This window comes from Suncus etruscus, chromosome 14 (assembly GCF_024139225.1).
Source record: "Suncus etruscus isolate mSunEtr1 chromosome 14, mSunEtr1.pri.cur, whole genome shotgun sequence".
NCBI classification, from domain to species: domain Eukaryota; kingdom Metazoa; phylum Chordata; class Mammalia; order Eulipotyphla; family Soricidae; genus Suncus; species Suncus etruscus.
The window spans coordinates 18,838,921-18,866,766 of record NC_064861.1 but is presented as its reverse complement, the minus strand read 5'-3'; the positions used below and the strand labels follow the sequence as shown (position 1 = coordinate 18,866,766).

General features: G+C 40.3%; 1 protein-coding gene across 1 annotated transcript in view; it reads right to left on the bottom strand.

Moving 5' to 3' along the window:
• Nucleotides 1-27,273, bottom strand: part of PRELID2 (PRELI domain containing 2) — a 92,687-nt gene extending 65,414 nt beyond the window's left edge. Inside the window, exons 1-3 of the mRNA XM_049786962.1 lie at nt 27,148-27,273; nt 2,979-3,036; nt 290-363 (exon numbers count right to left, since the gene is read on the bottom strand). Of these exons, the coding sequence (XP_049642919.1) occupies nt 290-363; nt 2,979-3,036; nt 27,148-27,222 (207 nt within the window). The 5' untranslated portion in view covers nt 27,223-27,273. The remainder of the gene's footprint in view (nt 1-289; nt 364-2,978; nt 3,037-27,147) is intronic.
• Between the last annotated feature and the right edge of the window lie 573 nt (nt 27,274-27,846).

Sequence of the window (27,846 nt, the reverse complement as noted above, 5' to 3'; positions counted from 1 at the left end):
AAGGTGTATTTTTTAAAGTTGTTAGAGCACCGCTGAGAGTACTCAAATTCTCCACAAAAGAAAAATTACAAAAGAAAAATTAGATTAAAAAATATCTCCATCTGCCAGAACTGAATCAGGGATGAGAATTTTCTTCCTCTAAAAGGTTTAGAAGTAGGAAAACAATTCCTTACACCCCTTGCCATCAGAAAGTGTGGTTCTCAAAAAGGTTTTAAAAGAAAACACTGTGTGACATTTTGAAAATGACCAATTTTATGCCAAATCTAGTTAAATTTTAAAATAAGCTTACCTTTCTTAAAATTTCTGGGATCACATTCTGACAGATTGCAATCCTCTTTCTATAGATGATTCCTGTGGACACATCTAGAGAGAGAAAAGTTTTACACTCAAATAAAAATAAGGACTTTTATTTTAGTTTTCATACATATTTTAATGTCGATTTCAATTTTATATATGAAGACCTCCTAGAGAAAATGGTAAACTCAAATCTCAAATAAAAATATATTTATCTGTCATCCAGGAATAAGAGGGAAACAGCTTTCATACAGTTCACCCAAAGTCAAGGATTAAAGAGTATTAATCAATCGCTCTCTCTCCATCTCTCTCACTTGTGTATACATGCAGTACAATGAGCAATATCAATGCCCCAATGCCAATGGCCAGTGGCCACTGAGCCTCCTGATCAGTTCAAATAAGAATACATTAACAAGATGAAGTATCTAGTTCTGTCCCCTTCTTCACCAAAAATGTTACCATGCTCATTTTTCTAGCTGCAAAATTAAATCCCATAATAATTGCATAAGTCACATTCTTCTTTCATAAAGAAACAGGTTCTCCCTGTGACTGGAACCATTCAGTTTTATCTAGTATTTTAATTCTTTACTGGAGTATTGTGATTCATAATATAACTGTTAATGATGGCTGCATGTGTGCATCTTTTCAATACCACAACCACTATCAGAGTACCATCTTCCCACCACCAAATTCCTCTCCCTTGCAGGTCCCTTATCTCCTACTCTGCCCCACAAGCTCAATCCCATGGGCCAACTCTCCTATTCTGTTGTCTTTGACCATCTGTTGTTCCCTTGACATGTATCCTATATCCCAGATAAAAGAAAGATCATTTTGTATCTGTCCCTTTTTTCTCACTTGCTTCAGCAAGACAGTTTGTTACATCCATGTAATCCAAAATACATTATTTTGCCCAGCTGTTTAGTATTCCATATATGAAGCACAACTTCATGATATATCTATAGTTGGGTATTTGGTTTGTTGCGATGTCTTGGCTATTATATTAAGTACTGCAGTGAACAAAGGTGTGCATATGTCCTTTTGTATTTATGTTACTATGATTTGGTGATAGACACCACCAAAAAAGCTTAAAGCTTAAAGCTCGTGTTAGAATATCTTTGAATCTTGGTGCAACCTCTTTGCTGCCCAAAAATCTACAGAGTACTGGTACCTATCCTCTGTGATTTGGGACCACTCATTCTGTGTTGGCAGCACATGGCTTCCAAATGCTCCTGGTGCAAACGATCCTTGTCAAAGATAGGAATTACACTTAACATTGCCAAGCCACTTTGGAGCATGCACATTGGTCTCTCACTGGTCCTTCACAACAAACAGTCTAAAATCACAACTGTTATTTATTATCTTCCCATGTAACAGTTGAAGAGACTAGTCAAAAACTTACAGAGTCAGACTCACCTAATGCCAAATAATACATTTTCTTTACACGAAGTTCATGAGAAAGTGGAATTCAATGCAAATTTAGAAATTATAGAATAATAAAAATGCCCTCACAAACACAGAAAAGCACAGAGGACACCTCAAGTATAGAGCAAAACCTCTCTTTCATGTTTTCTCAACAGAATGTCAGACCTGAGCACGGGTACCTCCAAAAGTTTGTTCATTGATTATTTACATCTGGATTGTTTCCTGCATTGCCTTATTCGGAAATTCAAATCCATATAGTGAAAAAACTTCAGCTCAAATGGAAAGGAAAAGACAATGGTTTCCCACACCAAAGGTTGGAAAACATGTTCATTAAAGAACAAGATGAAAAATATCTTAGATTTAGGGGACAATACAGTCTGGAGTGACAGCTCTAATCTGCTGCTGTTGCAAGGACCATCTGAAATAACAGTCATGTGTCAGATAATGACTCTCACTATAGGTTATGTATGGAAGAGAGGACCTCAGATTCCAGTGACCTACTAACACTGAGCATTTCCTGCCTGTATAGTATAAAAGCAGCAAGCCAGATGGAAGAAACACCTCCTGAACTTCTATGCCAAATAAATGACCCACTATTTGTGCAATGTGCCCAGTGATTCATTTCTGAGTGAATCCCAGTTATTCCATTGCAGGTGACTGTATATAAACAAGTGAACATGACTGCATGCCATTAAAACTTTACTGACAATGGGCACACTGAATACAGTTTGTCAACCTGTTCTAATCAGTGCTGAACCACTTGAAGTAGTTTTACTTCACTGATTAGCCACTGTTTGGTCACATCTCATATGGGGAGATGTGATCTACCATAACAATACTGTCACCGATAATATGAGATAGGGAAATAGTTATGTGATCCTGGTTGTTATTTAACCTGTCTTTCATTACTTTTTAATTTATTCACTCATTCATATGAGTAGGATCAAATCCTATGCCTTATAATGTTCTGAAGATATGGTGAGTTAATTAGAGAGTCTGGCACATAGTAAGGATTTTTAAAGAAATGCTATTAAGACTGCTATCAATTATTATCTAAGAAAGTGGCAGGGGAAGTTTGGACAAGTCCACTGAGACAGGAAATACTGAGTTCTCTCTCTATCTCTATCTATTTATCTATCTCTCACACACACTCACACACACACACACACACACACACACACACACACACACGTGAACATCTACTTAAAGGTCATTATCACTTAATGATCATCACCAAAGTGAAGTCGGTTCAAAGCACTTACCTCTCTTTTCCTCCACAGTATTCACAGAGATGACATTTTTATCCATGGAGTTGGGATACTAAATAAAAACATAAAAATAATTATCATTCACCATTTTTGCAAAATGAGTTACAGCAGTAACCACAGCTCTTGGTAAGACAGAAAATATTTTCCAAGTAATCCCTAAAACTAGATTTTAATAAAGGATCTTAATGTTAAAATTTGTATCTCCCATCACCAAAATCTAGATGAAACCATGTTTTATTATTATTTCATAAATAATATTTCATATTATTTCATAGATCATTTCATATGACTTTTTCTATTTGATTGGGAGACCTTTTGTTTTTGCTTCAGTAGCATCATGATTAACAGCATTGCTCATGACGAGGTTTCATGTGTACAAGATTCCGGCATCATATCCTCCTCCACAAGTGAATTCTTCCCCCACACTGTCTCAGTGAGGTTGCTCCCATAAGTAGCACTCCTGCTCTTGGTAAGCTCAACTCTAAATATGATATAATAAAGGTCTATTACTGTTTGATCATTTAATATTCCCATACTATGTTTCTTTAGAGCCTACATTAAACCTTCTTCAGTTCTGGCCGCACCCATGTTAGAGTGTGGAATGTGAGGTTAAGCTGATTAATAAAAGATATTCTAAATAAATAATCTGATTAATAAATAAACAATAAGCTAATTTAGCTAATTAATAAACATTTAATAATTTATTGATGAACTAATTGATAAATATATAAATCGTGGATACTGAGCTCATCTATGGCCTTTGTGGCTTCTGCTTGCCTCTAGCCCCAGTTCCCTTTCACAGATAATCACCAAGATCCTGCCTCCTCTTCTTTAATCAGCCCAGGTTCTTCTTGCCTCCCACCCAGCAATAACCAAACTCCTGATTTCTCCTCCTCACACCATCACTTTGCCCCTCAGAAATGCTCCCCCACCAGTCCTCTACTACTTCCCTCATGTGGAGGGAAGCCTGTTCTTCTCCAATCTTCTTACATACTCCCTCCCAACACACCAAAGCCACAAATTCTTGCCATCCCCCATTTGAGTGCATAAATTGAGCAAGGAAACAAATGGCTTTGGATAAAATAAGAGTTCCCAGAACTTCTAGAACCACAAAGAAAGACTTCATCATAAGTTCCACTCCTTGACCTGTGCAGAGGCCGAGATCTCTAGATACAGAGGTCTGATTTTATCACCCAGGATGGAGCAGAAGTCTTCCACACACCACAAAAGCACCAAGGAGAGAGTAAATGAACCTGAAAGGAGTCTATTGTTAATCCCATGACAATATACTTCAAGGGTGGAGAAGCCCTGTATCTCTTAGGCCAAGGGAATTCCTGTTCGAAAGACCCCAATGCTTACTGTGCCTATGCAGGAGGGGGGAAAAAAAGACAAAAAGCACAAAATAATCTTTTTTTTTATCTATCTAGTTTTTGTCGATCTCTTTGATATGCTGTGGATATTTTAACTTGTTTTTCCCCTTTTTATTTATTTACTGATTTTCTTTCTTCTCTTCTTCCGTTTTGTGCTGTCATGTTTTTTATGTCAAGAACATGGCTATTATGTGGTGCCTATCTTGATTGCTGTAGTGCTCACTGGATATTTTATTTGATACTTCTTTTTATACTGTTGTGGTGTTTCGCCTTCTTTTTCCCCTTCGTCTCTCAAACCGAGGATGAGAGCCTCTAGAAAGACTCCGCCCATTTTCGGCATATTTGATTTTTACCCCATTTTATTACTTTTCTCTTCTTCAAACAAAACCACATAACTTGAACTATCCAGTCCCGCCTCCCAATTAGAGGAGGATATAATGGAGGTACCATGACCAAACAGTTGTAAGATCACTAAGTAGTAAGCTAGGAACAGAGGGGACCACTCATTCTAGCAGCCCCGGGGGTGAGGGTGGAGGATAAGGGAGACAAGACGGGAACGGAGGTGGAGGGAGGACAATTCAGTGATGGGAATTCCCCTGATTCAATATTAATATGTACCTAAAATATTACTGTGAACGATATGTAACCCACTATGATTCAAATAAAAATTATATTAAAAAATAAAGAGTTCCCACCAAGGGCCAGAGCAGTGGCACAAATGGTAAGGCATCTGCCTTGCCTGCCGTAGCCTAGGACAAACTGCAGTTCGATCTCCTGGCATCCCATATGGTCCCCCAAGCCAAGAGCGAGTTCTGAGCTCATACCCAGGAGTAACCCCTGAGTATCACAGGTATGGCCCAAAAACCAAAAAAAAAAAAAAAAAGAAAAGAAAAGAAAAGAGTTCTCACCAAACCAAACTGGAAGAGATATTTGTACATCACAGATCATATCAGAAGCTAATATACAAAACATAGAAAGCACTTGCAAAACTCTGTAACAACAATAACAATAAAAAAAACTGATAACCCCATCCCAGAAAAGTAGAGAGGAGATGAATAGACATTTCCACAAAGAGGACATCCAAATGGCCAGTGGGCATATGAAAATTTGTTCGTATTATTACTTGGGAAATACAGCTCAAAACAACAAGCTAAGACCTTACACTGTTCAGAATGTCATATATCAAAAAAGATTGGAAACGATCAGCCTTGAGGGAATGTAGAGAAAATGGCACCCACATCACTGTTGATGAAAATGTTTTCCAGTTCAGCATCGGTTGAAAATAGTTAAAAACAGTAAGGAAAAACCTCAAAAAAATTAAGGATTAAGTTTTCTTGTGACCCAATAATTCTACTTCTTGACACCTATCCCCAAGCATACAAACATCAATTTAAAAAATATATATGCATACCTATGTTAATTGAATCCATGAGTACAGTAGCCAAGATATTAAAATAATATATGTCCAATGACAGATGAAAGAATAAAAAAAGTTGTGGTATATATACACGGTGGAATACTATGAAGCTAAAAAATAAAATGAAAGCATGTGTTTTACTACAATTTGGAGGGTACTGGAGGGTACCATGTTAAGCAAAGGAAGTCAGAGAGAAAAGGACAAATAATGAATGATCTCATGGATTTCATCCATGGTATAGAGAGAAATAAGACAAGAGAATGAAAGGTATCAAATGTTGGCAAATCCTTGGCCCTGAATTACAGAATTGAGAATACTAAATGTGGGTGTGAGGAAACCATAAATTTGGCTTGACATAACATAAGAATGTTAAGAATCAGGGGCACACTAGGGATGGTGATCAAAACCTTAACATTAAAACCACTGTAAATATGTGAGCAAAATTTAAAATTAAATTTTTAAGAAAAGTAAATTTATGCAGTCAGAGTGATAGTAAAGCAGGTAGGGCATTTGTCTTGCACACAGCTGACCCACGTTCAATTTCTAGTATCCCATATGGTCCCCAGAGCACTGCCAGGAGTAATCCTGAGTATAGAATCAGGAGTAATCCCGGAGCATTGCCAGGTGTAGTATCCCCCCCCCCAAATAAGTTTATGAAGGCAGTAGAATAAGGTGGAGGGACATTGACATTGGTGGCACTTATGGAGCTGAAACATATGTCTGAAACCCCATGACAAATAGTAAAGTAAACCACAATGTCTGGATAAAAATTGAAGGGAAAAAAATAAACTATGCTTTGTGCCAGAAACTGGGAGAAAAATTTCACTTACTTTTCTTGTTTAAATCCCCAACAGGGTCCAGGAAGATGGCTCAGAGGACTGGAGCATGTGCTTTGCAAATAGGAGACCCAGATTCTAGCCCTTACCATACCACAGTGCCCTGAGCACCACTGGGAGTATCCAGGAAACTACCAGACATGACCAGAAAAATACACAGAAGTGAATTTTAAAAAAAATCCAATTTTGATATGAAGCTTACCACAAGGAGTGGTAAGCACAGTTAGAGAAATAACTACACTAACAACTACCATGACAATGACAAAGAGAGAAATATGCCTTTCTGGAAGACAGGCAGGGGGTGGGTAGGAAAGAAATAAGGGAAACTGGTGTAATGAAAGCTACACTGGAGTAGGGGGTGTGTGCATATTAAGGCTGAAACCTGATTACAAACATGTTTGTGACCATGATGCTTAAATTAAAAATTATTTTAAAAAATAAAATAAAAATATAAGTCCTTAAGGCCAGAGTGATAACAGAATGAGGAGGACATTTGCCTTGCAAGCCACCTACCTGGGTTCGGTCTGTGGCATCCCATGTGGTCCCCTTAAGCTGCCAGGAGTAATTTCTAAGCTCAGAGCCAGGACTATACCCTGAACACCACCAAGTGTGCCCACCATCCAAAAAAAACACATAAACATAAATCCCCTAACAGTCTTTCTGAAAGGATTGGGTCTCATGATAGCAAATCCTATTAGAAGTGCCCGAGAGACAGTGCAGGGGTAAAGAGTCTGACCTACATGTAATTGAGCCAAGTTTGACACACTGCACCACATATGTTCCCCTGAGTACTACAAGGTGTCACTCCTGAGAACAGAACCAGGAGCAGTTCTGAGCACCACCAGGTGTGACTCCAAGACCCCAAACGTATTTTTTTAACCTTTTCAAAAAGTGAAGCTGAATGCAGATCAGAGATTTTCAGATCATCTAGCTACTCCGTGTAGACCCAGAAAATGAAGCCCAGCCTAATAAACAATGTTCATTCACAAGGCCCCACAGCATTGTCTATATTAACGTCACAGAAATAGTTATAGATGTAAACTATGACAGAGCTCAATTAATAGGTTTATTATTGATTTAATTCCTCTGGAAAAAAAAGGATGTAAGAGAGCTATTTCTGTCCCGGGCAGTTTACATACATAATTTCAGTTTAATTCTCAAATCTCTCCCATGAGGTAAAAGCAGTTTTATTTTCTCATCTCACATATAAGAAATAAAGTGCTGATAAAATCAGTCAATTTGCTCAAAATCTCCCAGCTAATGAGAGATAAGACCGGAGTATACTTCCAGATACCTTCTATTGCTGATGCAGTCTGTCCACCCCACCCACCCTCAATCTCTCCATGAACTCAAATTCAACTGATTCCACTGCTCGGTTGCAAAAAAGGGAGACTTGGAAGGTCAAATGACCCCCTAATGTCATAGGACAAGACGGCTGCGGAGTCAGAAGTGCTGAGCCTAGGGTGAACCCTTTTCTTAGAGGTTACAGCATCATCTTGTGAGTACGTCTGCTTGGAACACAGTGTTCTGTGTTCTGGAATCCACAAGAGCTTGGGGACCATACGGGATGCCAGGATTGTACCCAGGTCAGCTCATTGATAGGCAAGTACCCTCCTGCTCCCTTTGTGATCAAGTCTGAAAAGAAATGGAGATAGAAAACATCTTAGATGCTGAGGAGTTGGAGTAGCAAACAGGATAGGGAAGGTGACTGGGGAACAGAAGAAATGGGGATCTGCACATGGTGTTAGAGTGCAAATGGGCCTTCTCCATCTGCCACAGCAGCATAGGATGTCAAAACAAAGTTGTTTTACAATACAAAATTGTGCGCGCGCGCGTGCGTGCGTGTGTGTGTGTGTGTGTGTGTGTGTGTGTGTGTGTGTGTGTGTGTGTGTGTGTGTGTAAGAGAGAAAGACAGAGACAGAGATCAAAGGTAGCATACTGACATCCCAAGAAAAAGGTTCACCAGTTTCACACATCCTTAAAAATATGCGTGCCCCTCTTTGGAGCCAGATAGTACAGAATGTTAGGGCACTTTTTAGGGAGATGGTAGGATGTTTTCCTTGCACACAATCCCTACCACCCCAAACAGTACTCCTAGCACCAAACACCGATAGAAGTAATTCCTGAGCACAGAGACAGGAGTAACCCAAGAGCCGCCAGGTGTGACCCAAAATCAAAACAAAGAAACACACAAAAAAAAAATATATATGTATACCAAGGACTCAGGATTTAAACAGTATCTTCATGCAGGCAGGAACATGATCCATTTCCATTATTCCTGTATCTCTACCACCAAGTATGATCCAATGAACACTGGTTGAGTGAATAAATCATTGGGATGAGAGACCTCACTAACTTCAGGGATCAATAAGAAAAAAAAAAATTGATGGGGACCAACCTGTGAAGACACTGTGGGATCAGTCTTCAATCTCCTCCATACCCCAGAATGGCCTGTACTATAAATTTTGTCACTCACTCTGAACCTGACAGCAGCCATCTTGGTAATGAATCACAAATTCTTCATTCTTCATTCTTCATTCATTCATTCATACTCGCTCCAGAAAGACTTGCAGGAATTACAATTACTGCTCTCCTACAGTTTAACCATCAGTATTTCTTGTCTGGAGGCCAGGTTGGGATGCTATGAAGCTCAGCATCACCTCCACCCCACACACAGTACCCTTTAAAGCAATAGGGTAGAATCCCAGTTGCCATGAAGGGCATGGGTGGGTGGGTGTATGTAAATTAGAACTTTTACACTAAGGTAATATATGAGTTTTCCCTCTACTATAATTCAGTTCGCACATTTGAGAGCCATAAATATATTCTAGCTGAATATTATAAATAAACCAGACATTGAAGGAAGATTGCTGAGCTGAATTGCAAAAGAGGTTCAAAATAGGATCTACAAGAGAAGTTAGAATGATAAAAGTTTACAGCTTCTGATTACTCCACTAAGTTAGAGCAACATTTCCTACAGATTAGAAACTCAAATGCTTCATAAATATATGACTTTCACACTAGGATACTGGTTTAAACAATAGATTAAATGGATTAAAAAAATTTAAATTTAACATTTTTAAGTTTGGATTAAAATAAGATAAAATACATAACAAAAATAAAATAAAATTTTAAATTTAGATTTAAAATTTTAATTTTTTAAATTAAAACTAATCTGAGTAAAAAAAATTTTTATTATTTATATGCCATGCACTGTTCCAATACCAAGCATATGAACTGAAACAAGCAAAACTTTCATACTCCCAGAAATTTAGTTGTAAGTTGAGGAAACAAATAACTATATCAGCAGACAATAAATCATACCATGGTTTAAAAGAGTGCTGGGAGCTAAAGGAGAGACCATTGTATAGTACTGAAGGGCCACCCAATAGATAATTTTCTTTTTTAAAGAAACGGCCCTGAGCTATTTATTCATTCCTCCTACAAAATTATTTGCAATGTTCAGGTCATTTTCCTACACTTTTAGAACTCTGTAGAAACATGTTTCAAGTTTTCATCTATGAATGGGAGAAAAGAAACTAGTTAAAATAGCATAGTTAAAATAGCTCTATTTCACGTTATTTATGAAAGGCTTTGATTTTTAACTCTTTAAAAATGAAAAGATTAGTTGTGCTAAGGCTCCCCCTACCTGCGCTCCTGTAAATGAGCTGTTGCCATCTTGTGGGAACCCAAAGGGAGCTGGTTTCATTCACAAAAATGCATCTCCAAGAGGTGAGGCGAGATAGCCAGATCCAGAGGGTCCCCATAAAACAGGCCAACTTGAGAAGATATGAAGCACACAGCCAGGTTTTCCTAAGCACCTTCCCAGACACAAGGTGGCCATGTTTTTGGTCAAGCTAAGGCCGGATGGAGCCAAACAAGGACTTAATGAGTATCTCTGAGCCTGAGGCTAGAGGCTGCATCTCTGTTCTCTTCCTTCACCTCCTCCAAATGAGCAAACCTATCAACAAGTAGTAAAAGAAAAGGAACCTTTGCAGTAAATGATATCATGGTACAAAGGCTGAAACAGTGCAGTGGTCTGGGAGTCCCTACCCAGCTCCATACTAGCGGTTCTGACAAAAGCAAAGAGGTAAAAGGGCCTCGACCGGGCCTACACCTTGTTTTCCATGGACCTGGCTCAGTGGATCAGAAGCATAGCAGCCTATGAAGCACCACAAAGGACTGTGGGAATCCATCATGCGTGCCACATGTCATGATGTGACTGGAACTCTCTCTTTCTTCACATAATAGAGAAATTAACTTCCTTTCTCAGACAGAACTAGGAGCAATAGTACAGCAGGTAGGGTGTTTGCTTCCTCCGGCTGAGCAGGGCAGCTGACCAGGGTTCAATTCCCAGCATCCCATTTGGTCCCCTGTGCCTTCACAGAGTAATGCCTGAGCACCACAGGGTGTGCTCCCCCACAAAAGAAGCCTATTACAAATATCCTTAATTCTGTCCTAAGTCTATACCTTGTTTTCACTTGTTTTTGAAGGCCAAATATTATAAAATACTGAGTTAAAAAAGTTGTGTTATGCTAAACTATATATATTCATATATACACAATATAATATAAATACATAACTATAAAAACTAAGTGGTCAAAATTTGTGTCAGCTAATCAAATGAATAGCACTCAATCAATATATGGGTTGGGGGAACTTCATGAAGATAGGACATTTATCTGTCACTCACAGGAATTAAAAACATATAAAGAGGGAGGGGGGAGAGAAACTAGGAAAATTGGTGGTAGGAAATGTGTTGGAACATTGATTGAAACTGATCATGAACAACTTTGTAACTGTGTATCTCACAACAATTCAATTAAAAAATTATTAATAAAAATAAAATAAAAACATTTTAATTAAGAAATCCTAGGGGCTGAAGAGAAAGCATGGAGGTAGGGTGTTTGCCTTGCATGTGAAAGATAGTGGTTCAAATCCCAACATCCCATATGGTTCCCCAAGCCTGCCAGGAGTGATTTCTGAGCGTAGAGCCAGGAGTAACCCCTGAGCACTGTGGGGTGTGACCCAAAAATCAAAAAAGAAAAAAAGAAAAGAAATCCTACAAGTCAAAAAGGAAAGTTAGGGCACAGAAATAGTTTAGTGGTCTAGAGTGCTGGCTGCAATATCCATCATTGGGCACCACCAGATATGGCCCAAAATCAAAAGGAAAAGGAAAAGAAAGTTATTAAAATAGAAACTCTCCAAAAAGTTGAGAAGGCATTTCTGCTTTTGATGATATCCCCATGAAACCTCTTCTTTCAGTGCCCTGTATTTAATCAGTTTAGTAACTTTCAAATTCATTTTCCAAGACAGCAGAAAAAGAGTGTGGAGCTAGGTGATCTGCATGAATGACCTAAAAGGAGAACTGAAAGGATCTAAGGTAAGTCTGGCAAACTGACCTCTTTTTCTAAGCATTAAGCGAAACTGCTCACACTACTTCTCAGCATGCATGTGGAAAGAGCTGTAAGTCCTGAAAAAAAGATTTTGCAGTTGAATTACACAAAATCATACTGGTCTTTGAAGAAAAAGCAAAGTTGATTTCATACCAAACCAAATGAGTTATCAATCAAAGTGTCAGTGGCCAAAATCTCAACCAGGCAATGTGGAGAGATAGTCTGAATATCTGCTTAATGACCTTTAGACCAGTAGGAAGATAAAGAACAAAAAAAAAAAAAAAAAAAAAAGCAGGAAGTTAAGATAAAGAATTCCCTGTTGCTATCTGCAGGCCAAGAGGTCTAGTAAACCACCAGGGATCCCAAAGGTACTTCTCACAGGAGTAAACAAAGGTAGTCAATGTTCTATCATCCTCTCTCTTTCAAATATGTTCTAATAGGCAATGACATCATGACAATTTTTAAAAAGAGTATCTAATTCCAGCACAAAAGAAAATCCTCTTATCTCAACACTAAATGCTTGTATGAACCCGACATACTGAAAACACAATCTCTAACAAATAACTAGCTGATCAGTATTCTTCAAAAGTACCAAGATCCTTGGTCCAGAAGACTGAGGAAAATGCAAAGTGGGAGTTGGCCTAGATCCCAAGCTCCAAGAAAGACACTAAGTGGACAGCTGCCAAAACTTGACTATGGTCTATTGCTTTTCCTGGTTTTAAAATGGTCTTGTGGCTTGGGAAACTGAAAAAGTGCCATTTAGAAATTCTTTGGTTTTCTTTTGCAAAGTCAAATTATTTCTAAATGAAGATTAGAGATTGTCAAAAGTGAAAAATAAAGACAAAGTATGAAAAAGCAACGTTGAGTTTTAGAATCCAAGAGACCTCAACTGAAGGGCAAATCACTTATATTTGAGTCTGCCTATGTTGCTTCATTTTTAAAGAAAAAAATATAGTTATTTTTAAAATCGGCTCTAGAAATTAAAAAAGAAATAATTGAGTATAAAGCAGAATGCCTTACTATGAAGATTCTCTGTTCAATCAAGGCTACCTTTGCCTTCACTGAAAAAATTAATGTTTAAAAAAACTTACACACTTTGGGCTTTACCTCCTAAGTACTACTATTATTGATCTGCATCCAAAAATACTTCAATGATAAGAGAAAAATATTTTTCATTATTCTACACCAGAACATTCTCACAAGCTCATGTTACCAATCCAGAATATTGGTGTTATGACTCAGAAATGTGGGCTCAACCCCCATTTCTATACCACCACCATTGCATACACACTAATAAAACTCAAATAATCAGAATTCTTATAAGCCACAGTAACTCTCTCTATACTCACATTAGGGAAAGCATGTAGCAGAGAAGTATAAAATATAATTTCTTGTGTTAAGGCAACCTGGACAGAGAGATGGTTTTAAAGGCTAATATAACTGTTCTGCATGCAGAAACAGTGATTCAGTTCCTATTCACCACTTTATGGTCCTCTAAGTAACACTAGGAACAGCCCCTGAGCACTGTAAAGTGTGCCCCCAAAAAATAAACAATATTTTTTAATTACAAAGTCAATTTCAAAGTCAACCAACTTTTTTTTGTTTGTTTGTTTGTTTTGTTTTGTTTTTGGGCCACACTCGGTGATGTTCAGGAGTTACTCCTCGCTATGTGCGCAGAAATCGCTCCTGGCTTGGGGGACCATATGGGACTCCAGGGATCAAACCGCAGTCTGTCCTAGGTTAGGTGCATGCATGTCAAACGTCCTACTACTGTGCCACTGCTCAGGCCCCTCAACTATTTTTTAAGAACTTTATAGGCTCTCATGGGTTTATAAGGAAAATATGAACCTTGGGAAAATAAAGAATACAGCAGTAAGAATAAGAGTAACAAAGTAAGACTATAAAAGTAGGACGCTTGCCTTTTACCTGGCCAGCCTGGGTTTGACCCAGACACTTCTTATGGTTCCCTAAGTGCCACTAGGAGTGATCCCTAAGCACAGCCATGTTTGTCCCCTTCTCACACAAAATAAATAAATAAAATAACCTTGGGCTGAAAAGCTAGTTGAAAGAACAGCAAAACAGGTTTTGCATGCCAGAGACCCAGGTTCAACTCCTTGCACTGCATGATCCCCTGAACACTGCTGGAAGTGAGCCTTGAGTAGCAACAACATTCAAGTACTGGTAGGTATGACCAAAAAAGAAAAAGAAAAAGAAATAAAGCAAATATTAACTACCCCATATTGCAACTGGTTGTGTTGGATAGTTAAAAATCTCCAATCCTGGGGCTGGAGAAATAGCATGGAAGTAAGGTGTTTGCCTTTCATGCAGAAGGTCATCAGTTAGAATCCCTGCGTCCCATATGGTCCCCAGAGCCTGCCAGCAGCGATTTATGAGCATGAAGCCAGGAGTAACCCCTGAGCGCTGCCGGGTGTGACCCAAAAACAAATAAACAAAAAATCTCCAACCCTTTAATTAGTGATCAATGCAGAACCTCCACTAAATAAATTACTAAGCAAACTTCAAAAGTTTTAAGTAGCCTTTAAACAGTAAGTCACGGGGCTGGAGAAATAACACAATGGGTAGGGCATCTGCCTTACACAAACTGGGTTCAATCCAAAACATTACATATTATCCTCTGAGTCCCAACAAAAGTGATCCCTGAGCACAGAGCCAGGAGTAAGCCCTGAGCACAGCCAGAGTGCCCTCCCCCCAAAAAACAAATATATAAACAAACAATAAGTCATACTTCAAATGTGCATCTTAGCTCATGGATACTCTCCTCTTATTACTCCAAGTTAGTCAAGATTTCTGCAGACTACTTCTCTCAGCATTTTATTTTCACATGTGCAGATATACGTAGTAACTTCTTATTGTATTATTATTTAACAGGTACTTTAAAGCACTTACTACCATTAACTAAGCTATATGTTACAAGCAAGATATGCATTATCCAATTTAAGTTCCCCTCCTGACTCATTAAGACCATTGTTTTTGCTCTTACTTCTTACTTTGCAGATAAGAATAGTGAATAAATGAGTAAATAAATTAATTTGCCTAAGTTCACATAACCTGCAGCACACCAGCTTAGCTGTCCACAATCAGAGCCTGCTCTGCCCATTGGCTTCTTCCTCTTCCTGGCCTGACCACAATTTTGAAATAAATGTGAGGATGGGGAGATAAGAGGGGGAAAGGCTGTTCCTTAACATGATCAAAAAGATAAACAGCCATTATGTTAAACTGGGCCTGTCATACAGTAAATCATTTATTTTTATAAAATATAGGTTCAGCCCTCCCCAACTATTTCAGGGTCTCTGTGGGAGATGTGTTACTCACATGTAAGAGTCAGATTTGTGAGGGAGAGATAGAATCAGAAATGAAAACATTATTAATTACCCAACCAACTTTCTACTCTAAATGGAAATAGCCATTCATAAATCCTCTTTATGTGTGTAAGGGTAAACATTCAAACCATTTTGTTCAACACATCAGGCTCTGGGTGGTAATGAATAAAATGTAAGACTGTTGTGTTGAAGCAAAGAAATTATTTCAATCTGTTCATTTTACTATAATACCTTAACTAAAGTCATAACTTGGTCTCTCAAGTTATGTAGGTATAATTCTCACTAGTGTCTTTCATTCACTTATTCACAAGGATTCATTCACTTAGCATCTACTATGTGTCAAGGCTGCTTTAGATCTTAGAATCTATTAAGAAAAGTCTTTGAAGCCTCTTTACAATGACACTTTCATTTCTCTCTCTATATCTTGACTATTGAGACAACAGTGCCATTTTATACACAGAGAGAGAATGAGAAGGGGGGGGAGCATTTGAGGGGCTGAGGAATAAATAAGAGGATGTATAGGGATTAAGGCATTTACCTCACACATGGACAACCCAGTTCAATTCCCAGCACCACATGTGGTCTCCTGAGCACAAAGCCAGAAGTAATATTTGAGCATCACTAGTATAGCCAAGAATCTTATAGCTAAGACAGATAAGTAAATATCAAAAGAAAATCACCTGAACAAGTTGATGGTAAGGAAAAAATAGAATTTTTCTGTTCTTATTCAAAATAAACAAGACTCAATAAAAATCAGAAAAATAAATAAATAAGCCCTGGAGCCTTCCCTGGAGGTGTCTTGATACACCCCGAAAAGGGGGAAGCCCCTGAAATCTGCTGGAACTCAGATGCCAGCACCTATCTCTGACTGTCTCCTGTGCTGTGCTGCATTCCTGGCCTGATTTCATCCTATGTGTGGCTTCATCTGCACACGGCTATCCTTCCCTGGAACCCTCCCTGGAGGTGAGTTGATACGCCCAGAGAGGGAGGAGCCAGAGGAGCCTCCACTTCCCTACACAGAAACGCACATCATTTAGCCAATGAATACAACCACAACACGTAAAAAAAAACCCACAATACAAGTGTGACAAGAGGGAAACAAAGCAGGCCAGTGCCAGACATAGAGAATGAAGAGGGCAAATCAGATGACCAGAGCATGGCCAACCATCTAGTCATTCTCTCAGATAAGGAGTTTACAGTCGAAATATGGAAGATGTTCAAAGAACTCAAACAAAGTATAGAAGAGAACACTAATAAGAATCAAGACAATATGAAGATAGAAATGAGAAATCTCCAAACTGAAATTTTAGGTCAAATAACAGGTCTGAAAAACTCAGTAGATGAATTGAAGAAAAACATGGATGAACTTTTCCATGGGTTAACAGTAGCTGAGGATAGATTTAGTACACTGAAGGATTGAGATGAATAACAAATCAATACAGCAGAAGAGATTAGAAAAAAGCCTAAAAGCAAATGATCAAACAATAGAAAAATTACTCAAAGAATGGGAACAGATGAAAATAGAAGTCTATGATAAGCTCAACAGAAAAAAATTAAGAATAATTGGAGTCCCAGAGACCCAGGAAGAAAATCTCCAGGAAGAATCAATGGTCAAGAACATCATCAAAGAGAAACTACCAGAGCTAAAGAATGCATGTGATCAAATCCTGAATGCCCAAAGAGAACCAACTAAAAGTGACCCCAGAAAAAACACCCCGAGACACATCCTAGTCACAATGACGAATCACACAGATAGAGACAGAATTCTGAAAGCAGCAAGACTGAAAAGAGAAATTACATTCAAGGGAACATCCTTGATATTTACTGCAGACCTGTCACCTGAAACACTCAAGGCCAGAAGGCAGTTGTGGAACATAGTGACAAAACTCAATGAAATAAATGCTTCGCCTAGAATACTGCACCCAGCAAAACTCACTTTCAGGTTTGAAGGAAGAATACATAGCTTCACAGACAAACAACAGCTCAGAAACTTCACACACTCAAAATCAGTCTTAAAAGAAAAACTGAAAGACCTACTTTAAGATAAGACTGACCAACAGACACACCAAACTTTGATATAAAGATGGCTAAATCCCAGGACAATTCTTTCTCTCAATGTCAATGGACTAAATGCACCAGTTAAGAGACACAGAGTGGCTAAATGGATCAAAAAACTAAATCCAACCTTCTGCTGCCTAAGAAACAAACCTGAATAGTCAGAACAAACATACACTCAAAATAAAAGGCTGGAGGAAAATCATCCAAGCAAACAACACTCATAAAAAAGCTGGAGTGGCCATACTAATATCAGATGATGCAAACTTTTTACTTAGGAAAGTTGTAAGGGACAAAGATGGACATTTTGTATTAATCAAGGGATACGTACAGCAGGAAGAAATCACTCTCCTAAACATATATGCACCGAATGAGGGGCCAGTAAAATATTTAATAAAATTGTTGACGAATCTGAAAAATAATATCAATAACAACACAATAATTATGGGAGACTTCAATATACGGCATTGTCAACAATTGATAGGTCAACCAGACTGAAACCCAACAAGAATATCCTAGACCTGAAAAGAGAAATGAAAGAAAGAGGTCTAGTATATATATATATATATATATATATATATATATATATATATATATATATATATATATATATATATATATATATATGACACTCGACCTCCAGAAACCTGGATACACATTCATCTCTCATGTACATGGGACAATCTACAGGATAGACTACATGCTAGCACATAAAATATACCTCCATAATATCAAGAGGATAGAAATTTTGCAGGTACTTTCACTGATCACAAGGCCCTGAAATTATATGTGAACTACAAAGGGAAACAGAAGAAAAACTTTAATACCTGGAAGTTTAAAAAGCCTAATACTGAATAACCAGTGGGTCCGAAATGAAATCAAAGAGGAAACTAAATCCTTCCTAGAAACAAATGACAATGGAGACACAAGCTATCAGAACCTATGGGACACAGCAAAAGCAGTACTCAGAGGAAAATATATAGCTTTGCAAGCACACATCAGGAAAGAAGAAGGGGCATACCTGAATAGCTTAATGACACAGCTCATAGAATTAGAAAGTGCTCAACAAAAGGACCCAAAAATAGGGAGACAGAAGGAAATAACAAAGCTGAGAGCAGAAATCAATGAAGTGGAAACCCGAAAAACAATCCGAAAGATCAAGGAAAGAAGAAGTTGGTTCTTTGAAAAAATAAACAAGATTGATAGTCCACTGGCAAAACTAACAGAGAGAGAGAGAAACGAAAAAGGAGAGATCACTACTGATATGACAGAGATTCAAAGGGCAATCAGAAACTACTTTGAGAAACTCTATGCCACCAAATATGAGAACCTGGAAGAAATGGATAAATTCTTGGACTCTTGGGGCCGGGCGGTGGCGCTGGAGGTAAGGTGCCTGCCTTACCTGCGCTAGCCTAGGAGACGGACCGCGGTTCGATCCCCCGGCGTCCCATATGGTCCCCCAAGCCAGGAGCGACTTCTGAGCGCATAGCTAGGAGTAACCCCTGAGCATCACCGGGTGTGGCCCAAAAACCAAAAAAAAAAAAAAAAAATTCTTGGACTCTTATAATCTTCCACGGTTGAACGAAGAGGATGTAGCATAACTAAACACCCCCATCACTATTGAGGAAATTAAGACAGTCATCAAATGTCTGCCCAAAAACAAAAGCACAGGCCCAGATGGATTCACTAATGAATTCTTTCAAATCTTTCAAGAGGAACTACTACCAATCCTGGCAAGACTGTTTCATGAAATTGAAAAAACAAGAACACTTCCAAATAGCTTTTATGAAGCCAACATCATCTTGATACCTAAACCAGACAGAGATGCTACAGAAAAAGAAAATTAAAGACCAATATCACTGATGAACAGAGATGCAAAGATCCTCAACAAAATCCTGGCATATAGGATTCAATTCCTCATTAAGAAGATCATCCACTACGATCAAGTAGGTTTCATCCCAGGAATGCAAGGCTGGTTTAACATTTGTAAATCTAACAACATAATACACAACATCAACAACAAGAAAAATAAAAATCACATGATCATATCAATAGATGCAGAGAAAGCATTTGATAAGATCCAACACCCATTCTTGATCAAAACTCTCAGCAAGATGGGACTGGAAGGAACCTTTCTCAATATAGTTAAGGCCATCTACCACAAACCAGAGGCAAATGTTATCCTCAATGGAGAAAAACTAAAAGCCTTCCCTCTAAATTCTGGCACAAGACAAGGCTGTTCTCTCTCACCACTCCTACTCAACATAGCACTGGAAGTCCTTGCTATTGTGATTAGGCAAGAAAAAGATATCAAGGGAATCCAGATAGGAAAGGAAGAAGTCAAGCTCTCGCTGTTTGCAGATGACATGATACTCTACTTAGAAAACCCTAAGGACTCTACCAAAAAGCTGCTAGAAATAATAAACTCATATAGCAATGTGTCAGGTTACAAAATTAACACACAAAAATCAATGGCCTTTCTATACACCAATGATAATAGAGAAGAAATGGACATTAAGAAAACAACTATTCACATTAGAGCCACACAAACTCAAATATCTTGGAATCAACTTGACTAAAAATGTGAAGGACCTATACAAAGAAAACTATAAAACTCTGCTCTAAGAAATAAGAGAGGACATGCGGAAATGGAAGCACATACCCTGCTCATGGATTGGCAGGATTAACATCATCAAAATGGCAATACTCCACAAAGCATTGTACAGATATAATGCGATCCCTCTAAAGATACACATGACTGTCTTCAAAGAAGTGGATCAGGCACTTTTGAAATTCATTTGGAACAATAAACACCCTAGAATAGCTAAAGCAATCATTGGGATAAAGAATATGGGAAGAATTAATTTCCCCAACTTTAAACTTTACTACAAAGCAATAGTTATCAAAACAGCATGGTATTGGAATAAAGACAGGACCTCAGATCAGTGGAATAGGCTTGAATACTCAGAGAATGTTCTCCAGACACACAATCACCTAATTTTTGATAAAGGAGCAAGAAATCCTAAATGGAGCAAAGAAAGCCTCTTCAACAAGTGGTGTTGGCACAACTGGCTAGCCACTTGCAAAAAATTGAACTTAGAACCCCCCCCCCCAGTTAACATCATGTACGAAGGTAAAATCCAAGTGGATTAAAGACCTTAATATCAGACCCAAAACCATAAGATATATAGAACAACACGTAGGCAAAACACTCCATGACATTGAGACTAAAGGCATCTTCAAGGAGAAAACTGCACTCTCCAAGCAAGTGAAAGCAGAAATTAACAGATGGGAATATATTAAGCTGAGAAGCTTCTGCACCTCAAAGGAAATAGCGCCCAGGATACAAGAGCCACCCACTGAGTGGGAGAAACTATTCACCCAATAACTATCAGATAAGGGGCTAGTCTCCAAAATATATAAGGCACTGACAGAACTTTTCAAGAAAAAATATCTAATCCCATCAAAAACTGGGGAGAAGAAATGGACAGGCACTTTGACAAAGAAGAAATACAAATGGCCAAAAGACACATGAAAAAAATGCTCCACATCACTAATCATCAGGGAGATGCAAAGCAAAACAATTATGAGGTACCACCTCACACCCCAGAGATTGGCACACATCACAAAGAATGAGAACAAGCAGTGTTGGTGGGGATGTGGAGAGAAAGAAACTCTTATCCACTGCTGGTGGGAATGCCATCTAGTTCAACATTTATGGAAAGCAATATGGAGATTCCTCCAAAAACTGCATATCGAGCTCCCATACGATCCAGCTATACCACTCCTAGGAATATACCCTAGGAACACAAAAATACAATACAAAAATTCCTTCCTTACACCTATATTCATTGCAGCACTATTTACCATAGCAAGTCTCTGAAACAGCCAAGATACCCTTCAACAGATGAATGGCTAAAGAAACTGTGGTACACAGCTATCAGGAGAGATGAAGTCATGAAATTTTCCTATACATGGATGTACATGGAATCTATTATGCTGAGTGAAATAAGTCAGAGAGAGAGAAAGAAAGATGCAGAATTGTCTCACTCATTTATGGGTTTTAAGAAAAATGAAAGACATTCTTGCAATAATAATTTTCAGACACAAAAGAGAGGAGAACTGGAAGTTACAGCCCACCTCAAGAAGCTTATCACAAACAGGGATGAGTTTAGTTAAGAGAAATAACTACATTGTGAACTATCCTAACAATGAGAATGTATGAGGGAAATAGAAAGCCTGTCTAAAGTACAGGTGGGGGTAGGGTGGGGAGGAGGGAGATTTGGGACATTGGAAATGGGAATGTTGCACTGGTGATGGGTGGTGTTCTTTACATTGCTGAAACCTAAACACAAGTATGTATGTAATCAAATTGTTTAAATAAAATATATATTAAATAAAATAAATAAATAAGCAAACAAACAAGCAAATCCAATCCCATTTTGTAGGACTTTAAATTTCAGGGAGGAAAGGCTTAAGAACTTATCTTTGAGGGGCTGGAGAGATAGCATAGAGATAGGGTGTTTGTCTTGCATGCAAAAGAACTGTGGTTCGAATTCCAGCATCCCCTATGGCCCTCTGAACCTGCCAGGAGCGATTTCTGAGCTCTGAGCATACAGCTAGGAGTAACCCCTAAGGGCTGCAGGGTTTAACCCAAAAACAAAAAAAAAAGTTATCTTTGAATCCAACTCAGAAAGATAAGCCAGCCCATTAAGGCCAGGATGAATCCCTCAGTGTCTTGCATCTCAGAGCCTTGGTATGCAGGCTGACATTAGATGATGGAAATTTCCTGAATGATCACCAAAAATCAGACACACACACACACACACACACACACACACACACACACACACACACCAATCACGGAGGATCTCCAAGCCACAGCAGATGTGACAAAGCTAAAAAAAGTACAATTTAAAACACTGGGTTGGAGCCCTAGTGATAACACAGTGAGTAGGGAGTCAGTCTTGCATGCAGTTGACCTGAGTTTAATCCCTGGCATCCCATATGGCCCACCAGGAGCAAGCCGTGAGTGCAGAGAGAATAATAATTTCTGAACACAGCTAGAACTGTATGACTCCAAAAGAACTTTATTTAATAAACAAAATTACCACCTACATTCTATTTCACAGCCCACCTATGAAATATTTCTCCTATTGTCTATAATATACAGGAGTCAAAAAAGGTTGACAACCATTAGCTGAGATCACCTGCCTTGCAGGAGTATGATGGTCACAAGTGCAAATCCTGGAATCTCACATGTATGGAGCACAGTCATTGTCCCTTTGCAAAATGAGCCTGGCAGCTCTGCTTCTGTACACTGCAGAGGCACAAGCAAATGTTAGACATATCACACCCAGTTATGTGTCAGAAAAAAAAAAAGGCATATGACCATACAACCTCCAACAGACACCACAACTAAAGACAGGTACATGGACTAGGCCCAAGACGTTGCAGCCCTTGAGGGCACTGTGTAAGCACCACAGCAAACTCTGGGTAGCATCACAATCTTTTTTTTTTTTTTTTTTTTTTGGTTTTTGGGTCCCACCTGCAGCGCTCAGGGGTGACTCCTGGCTTTGCATTCAGAAGTCACTCCTGGCAGGCTTGTGGGACCATATGGGATACCAAGATTTAAACCAGGGCCGTCCTAGGTTGGCCGCGTGTAATGCAAATGTCTTACAGCTGTGCTATCCACTCTGACCCCAGCATCACAATCTTGGACCCTCAATCAAGACCATAATCTCACTAAGTGCCTTGGCTAACAGCAGACAGTCAGCACCGGAATGTAGACAGAAAGCTCAAAGGCATAGTGAACGGCTTTTCCAAGCCAGAGGCTTCCAGTACATTATGGGCAGCTCTGAACACCAACCACCATGTGTAACCCCAAAACTAAAAGAAAAAAATGGTTATTAGGTAAGAGACAGGTATGTGTGTACAAACTCACCTCCCATCATTATAACAATATTGAGGGGGGATTCAAGAAAGTGAGGGTTGGAGAAGCATTAATGGGTCATTATAGATTATGCTATTTTCATCTATGTAATTTCATGGTCTCTTTGCAGTAAGTAAAAGGAAACAACTGCAATGATGAGAACTAGAAAGCTAAAGGTCCTATGGGGAGAGACAGAGATAGACAGAGGCCAAAATACACCATCAAGTGCCTTGAAAGAGCAGTTTGTCAGTACTAGGTTTCATGAATTTCTCCATAAAGAGCTCAATAATAGCACTGTATCCCATGGAAAAAGAGTGTTGTGTAGCTTGTTTCCAAGGAACCTCTTCAGTTGAAAACTATGTAGCTAATCTTTTTCTTGTGGTATCAACAGGCAGGTGTAGGAAGCACAAACATGGGTTTTAAAAATAGTAGCATAGCATAACTTGGGTATGAGTGCTCAACATGCCAAGAGCCACAGATCAGTAGACAATTTAAAATAGTACATGCTCAGTCCTGATACAGCTTTAAACACAGCCCAGCAAAAAATCAGATTAAATGTTTCCTATAGATCCTCTTATTAGCGCTTCTGTTTTCCTTTGGGAAGAAAGAAACAATACATGACTAGAAGAAAAAAATGAAAGTGCTGTTTGCCCAAAGTTCTTAGTACATTAACACTTCTTTTCAAAAGCTTGTGCTTGCATGACACATGTGATCCTCACAACAATCCTGGGAGAAGACAGGGCATGACCATGTGGCAAGTGAGGGCAGGAGAATTGTCTTACACATTTCCACAGATGAGCACAGCACAAAGGCTGGCTGAACACTGTACAAGAACTCTCATGCAGGTCAGCAGGCATCTTTTCATAATTTTCTCTACTCTACTGGCCCCCTCACTACAAGATCGTGAAGTAGCACTCCTAGATGATACCTTTTCTGCTTGGCACAAGAGCACAGAGTAGGCCAGTGAAAACAGTGCCTGAGTGAAATAACATGTCTAGAATCTATGTCTACATATTCCAGCTCATCCAGTGAAAACTCTCCCAGCATCTTAGAAAATTACATGTAACCCCTTGAAGAGATCCTGAAGGGCAGCTCTGTATGTAGATGTCTAGTGTCTTCCAAGGAGTTAACTCTGTCTGGTTACCAGAGTTTCACCTGTCAGTACATAACCCTCCTTCCCCTAATCCAGTCTTCCAAAGTGTCTTTCTCACTCCATGTTTACTATGTTCTAGGCATTATGTGAATTATTTTCTAAAAGTGACGCCAGGTCCAAACTAAATCCAGCTATATAAGTGACCTCAGCTAAAAAATATGGCGTACAAAATTCACCCAGTCTGCTCACAGAATAAGGAAAATAGTTTCTCACTGGACCAGAGCAATAGCACAGCGGGTAAGGCACTTGCTTTGCATGCAAACCACCTAGGTTCTATCCCTGGCATCTCATATGGTTCTTTGAGCCTGCCAGGAATGATCCTTGAGTGCACAGCCAGAGTAACCCATGAGCACCATGGGGTATAACCCTACAACCAAAAAAACAAATGTTTAAGTCTCTCAATGGTGTGGGTCATGAAATTGCAGGGAACATAGAGCAGTGAGCATCTAAAACACTTTCTCGGTCTAGCATCCTTCCAAGTGATTCTCTTTAATTGGACAAAATAGACTCACATGGCCAAGTTAACCTGAGGGAAAAAACCAAGAGCACAGCCAAGTTTCTGAGTAAGCAGTTGGTTCCCTCCATAAAACCCAAATAGCCTATTACATGCAAGAGAGCCCAGCCGGGTGAAGAGGACTCTGAACTCTGGATTCCAAAGTCCTCAAATCCTAACTATCCCACCTGCTGGCTGTGCCTTTGACTTAAAGTTTCCGATCCTTAATTTCTTCAGCCAGTGAAATGTAGGTAAATACATCTTTACCACCTGCTGGAAGGAGTAAAGATGACTGAGTGCCTCTTCAGACAGCATCAGTCCACAAATGCAAGTGTTTTCAGAAAGCCTGTACTGAGGAAGAACCTCGGGAATTTCAGCAGGGCCATAAACTCTGCATGTGTAAATAAGCATCAGCTACCTGAAGCTCATGTTCAGCAGGACAGGACTTAGGAATGTCAGCCCCACCCTCTACAGGCCATCAGTCCTGGAAGATAAGGATCTTTCTCAGGAAAGATCATGGAACCTGATACACAGAACCAAAATACACACACACACACACACACACACACACACACACACACACACACACACACACGTATAATAACCGAAGCCAGAAAATGCTGCATGTCCAGTAGGCCTAGCATGGAGCCTGGTACACAAAACCAAACACACACGCGCGTGCGCGCACACACACACACACACACACACACACACACACACACACACACACACACACACACACACACACACACACACACACACGTATAGTAACTGAAGCCAGAAAGTGCTGCATATCCAGTAGTCTCTAGACAGGGGAATCTGGCTTGTCTATGCTAAAAGTTTCAGCAGGAATCCTACTTGGAAAAGTTTAGAGATTCATGGCCTACCTGTCAAAGCCATTTGAAAAATGATCATTGGAGTTTTAAGATGACCTCCAGTTCTGAACAGCAAGAGATGCCTTCTAGTGAGGACAATCCAGGAAGACTTTCCAAAGAAATCATGGCATGAGAAAATCCACTTCACATACCAGGAGCCCTTGATCACCCTGCGAGCTCCAGAACTCTCCGGATATGAGTCCCAAGCAAAAGAATGTGAAAGTGGAACTTAAAGGCTATTCCAGCACAAAATTCATATGTTCCGGATGAAGAAACTAAGCCTTGGTGGCACTGCCTTGAGCAGCACCCAGGAGAGCGAATTGAAAGGGCAAGGCCAGAATCCAGGCCACCCCACCCCACAAGGCCTGGTGCTCTCTAAGAAATGTCCAATTCTCTTACCATGAGCCCAGACCTAAGAGAAAAAGTTGGAGGTGGGGAGCTATAGCACAGCAGTAGGGCATTTGCCTTGTATGCTGCTGACCCAAGATGGAAGGAAGGAAGGGAGGGAGGGAGGGAGGGAGGGAGAGAGAGAGAGAGAGAGAGAGAGAGAGAGAGAGAGAGAGAGAGAGAGAGAGAGAAGGAAAGAAAGAAAGAAAGAAAGAAAGAAAGAAAGAAAGAAAGAAAGAAAGAAAGAAAGAAAGAAAGAAAGAAAGAAAGAAAGAAAGAAAGAAAGAAAGAAAGAAAGAGAGGAAGGAAGGGAGGGAAAAGTTGGGGCTCGCGAGGGAGGCTCCAGGAGACTGACTCCTGGCTCAGTGCTCAGGGATCTGTCCGACTGGGGCGTGGGATGGAACCATATGGGTGCTCGGGTTTTGAACCCGGCTGGGCCCCGTGCGCGGGCTCCTTTCCCCGGTCGCTTTTGCTCTTTTCCCCACTTTGCACAGGACAAAGCAGTGCGGGGAATTCGGGACGGAAACCGGGGACGCCCACCATCCGCCCCAAATCTCAAGTCTACAGCTGTTTAAAGCCAGGAAACCGGGCGGCGGCAGGAAGAGACGCAGAGAAAGAAAGCTGTACCGGGCCGCTTCCACCGGCACCCCAGTAGCTGCGAGGGCCCCTCGAGACTTCTGCAGCCCCCCTGGGGAACTCGCGCCCCGCGCCCCCTGCAACCGCGGAGAAGCAGCGGGCGGCGGCGGCCCGGGATGCGAACGTGCAGCGGCGCACGGAGCGTCCCCGCGTCCCGCAGGGGGGAACCTCGAGGAATTGCAGCCCCGGGCGCACGCCAAGTCCGTCCCGCAGATGCAGCGGGATCGATCGCGCAGCCTCCGGGCCCGGGGGTCCCCGAGCGTGGTTGGTACCTTCCGCAGGAAACTGGCGACCACCTGCTCGAAGGGGTACTGGTACACCTGGCGCACCTCCACCGTGACCCCCATGCCCGCGCGCGCCCAGCCTCCGCCAGCAGCGCCCGGCGCTCCCGGGGCGGGGTCGGGGGTGAGGCTGGGCTGGGGTTTCCTTTTTATTTTCGTTTTGTTTCCTCCTTTTTCAAACTTTTCTAACTTTATTATCCGCCCCGAGCACGGACAGTCCCGCGCCCGCGCTCTTTCGCCCATGCCCGGTGGGGGCGCCAGGGCGCGGAGCCCCAGCCAAGCCCTGGGTCCCTCCCAGCTGCTGGGTGGGTCCCCCCGGTTCCACGTCCCAGCGTCTCGGAGCCTGAGGCCGTTTCTGGGGGTGACTTTTTAATTTATCCTTTTTTAGATAGATAGGTAGGTAGGTAGGTAGGTAGGTAGGTAGGTAGGTAGGTAGGTAGGTAGGTAGGTAGGTAGGCAGGCAGGCAGGCAGGCAGGCAGGCAGGCAGGCAGACAGACAGACAGATAGATAGATAGATGATGGATAGATGGATGGATGGATAGATAGATAGATAGATAGATAGATAGATAGATAGATAGATAGATAGATAGATAGATAGACAGACAGACATATTTTTCTGACAAAATTCCAGCCTTAGCTCAAACATCAATCCACTTACTGCTTCACTCAAACCTGAAAAATACTAGAGA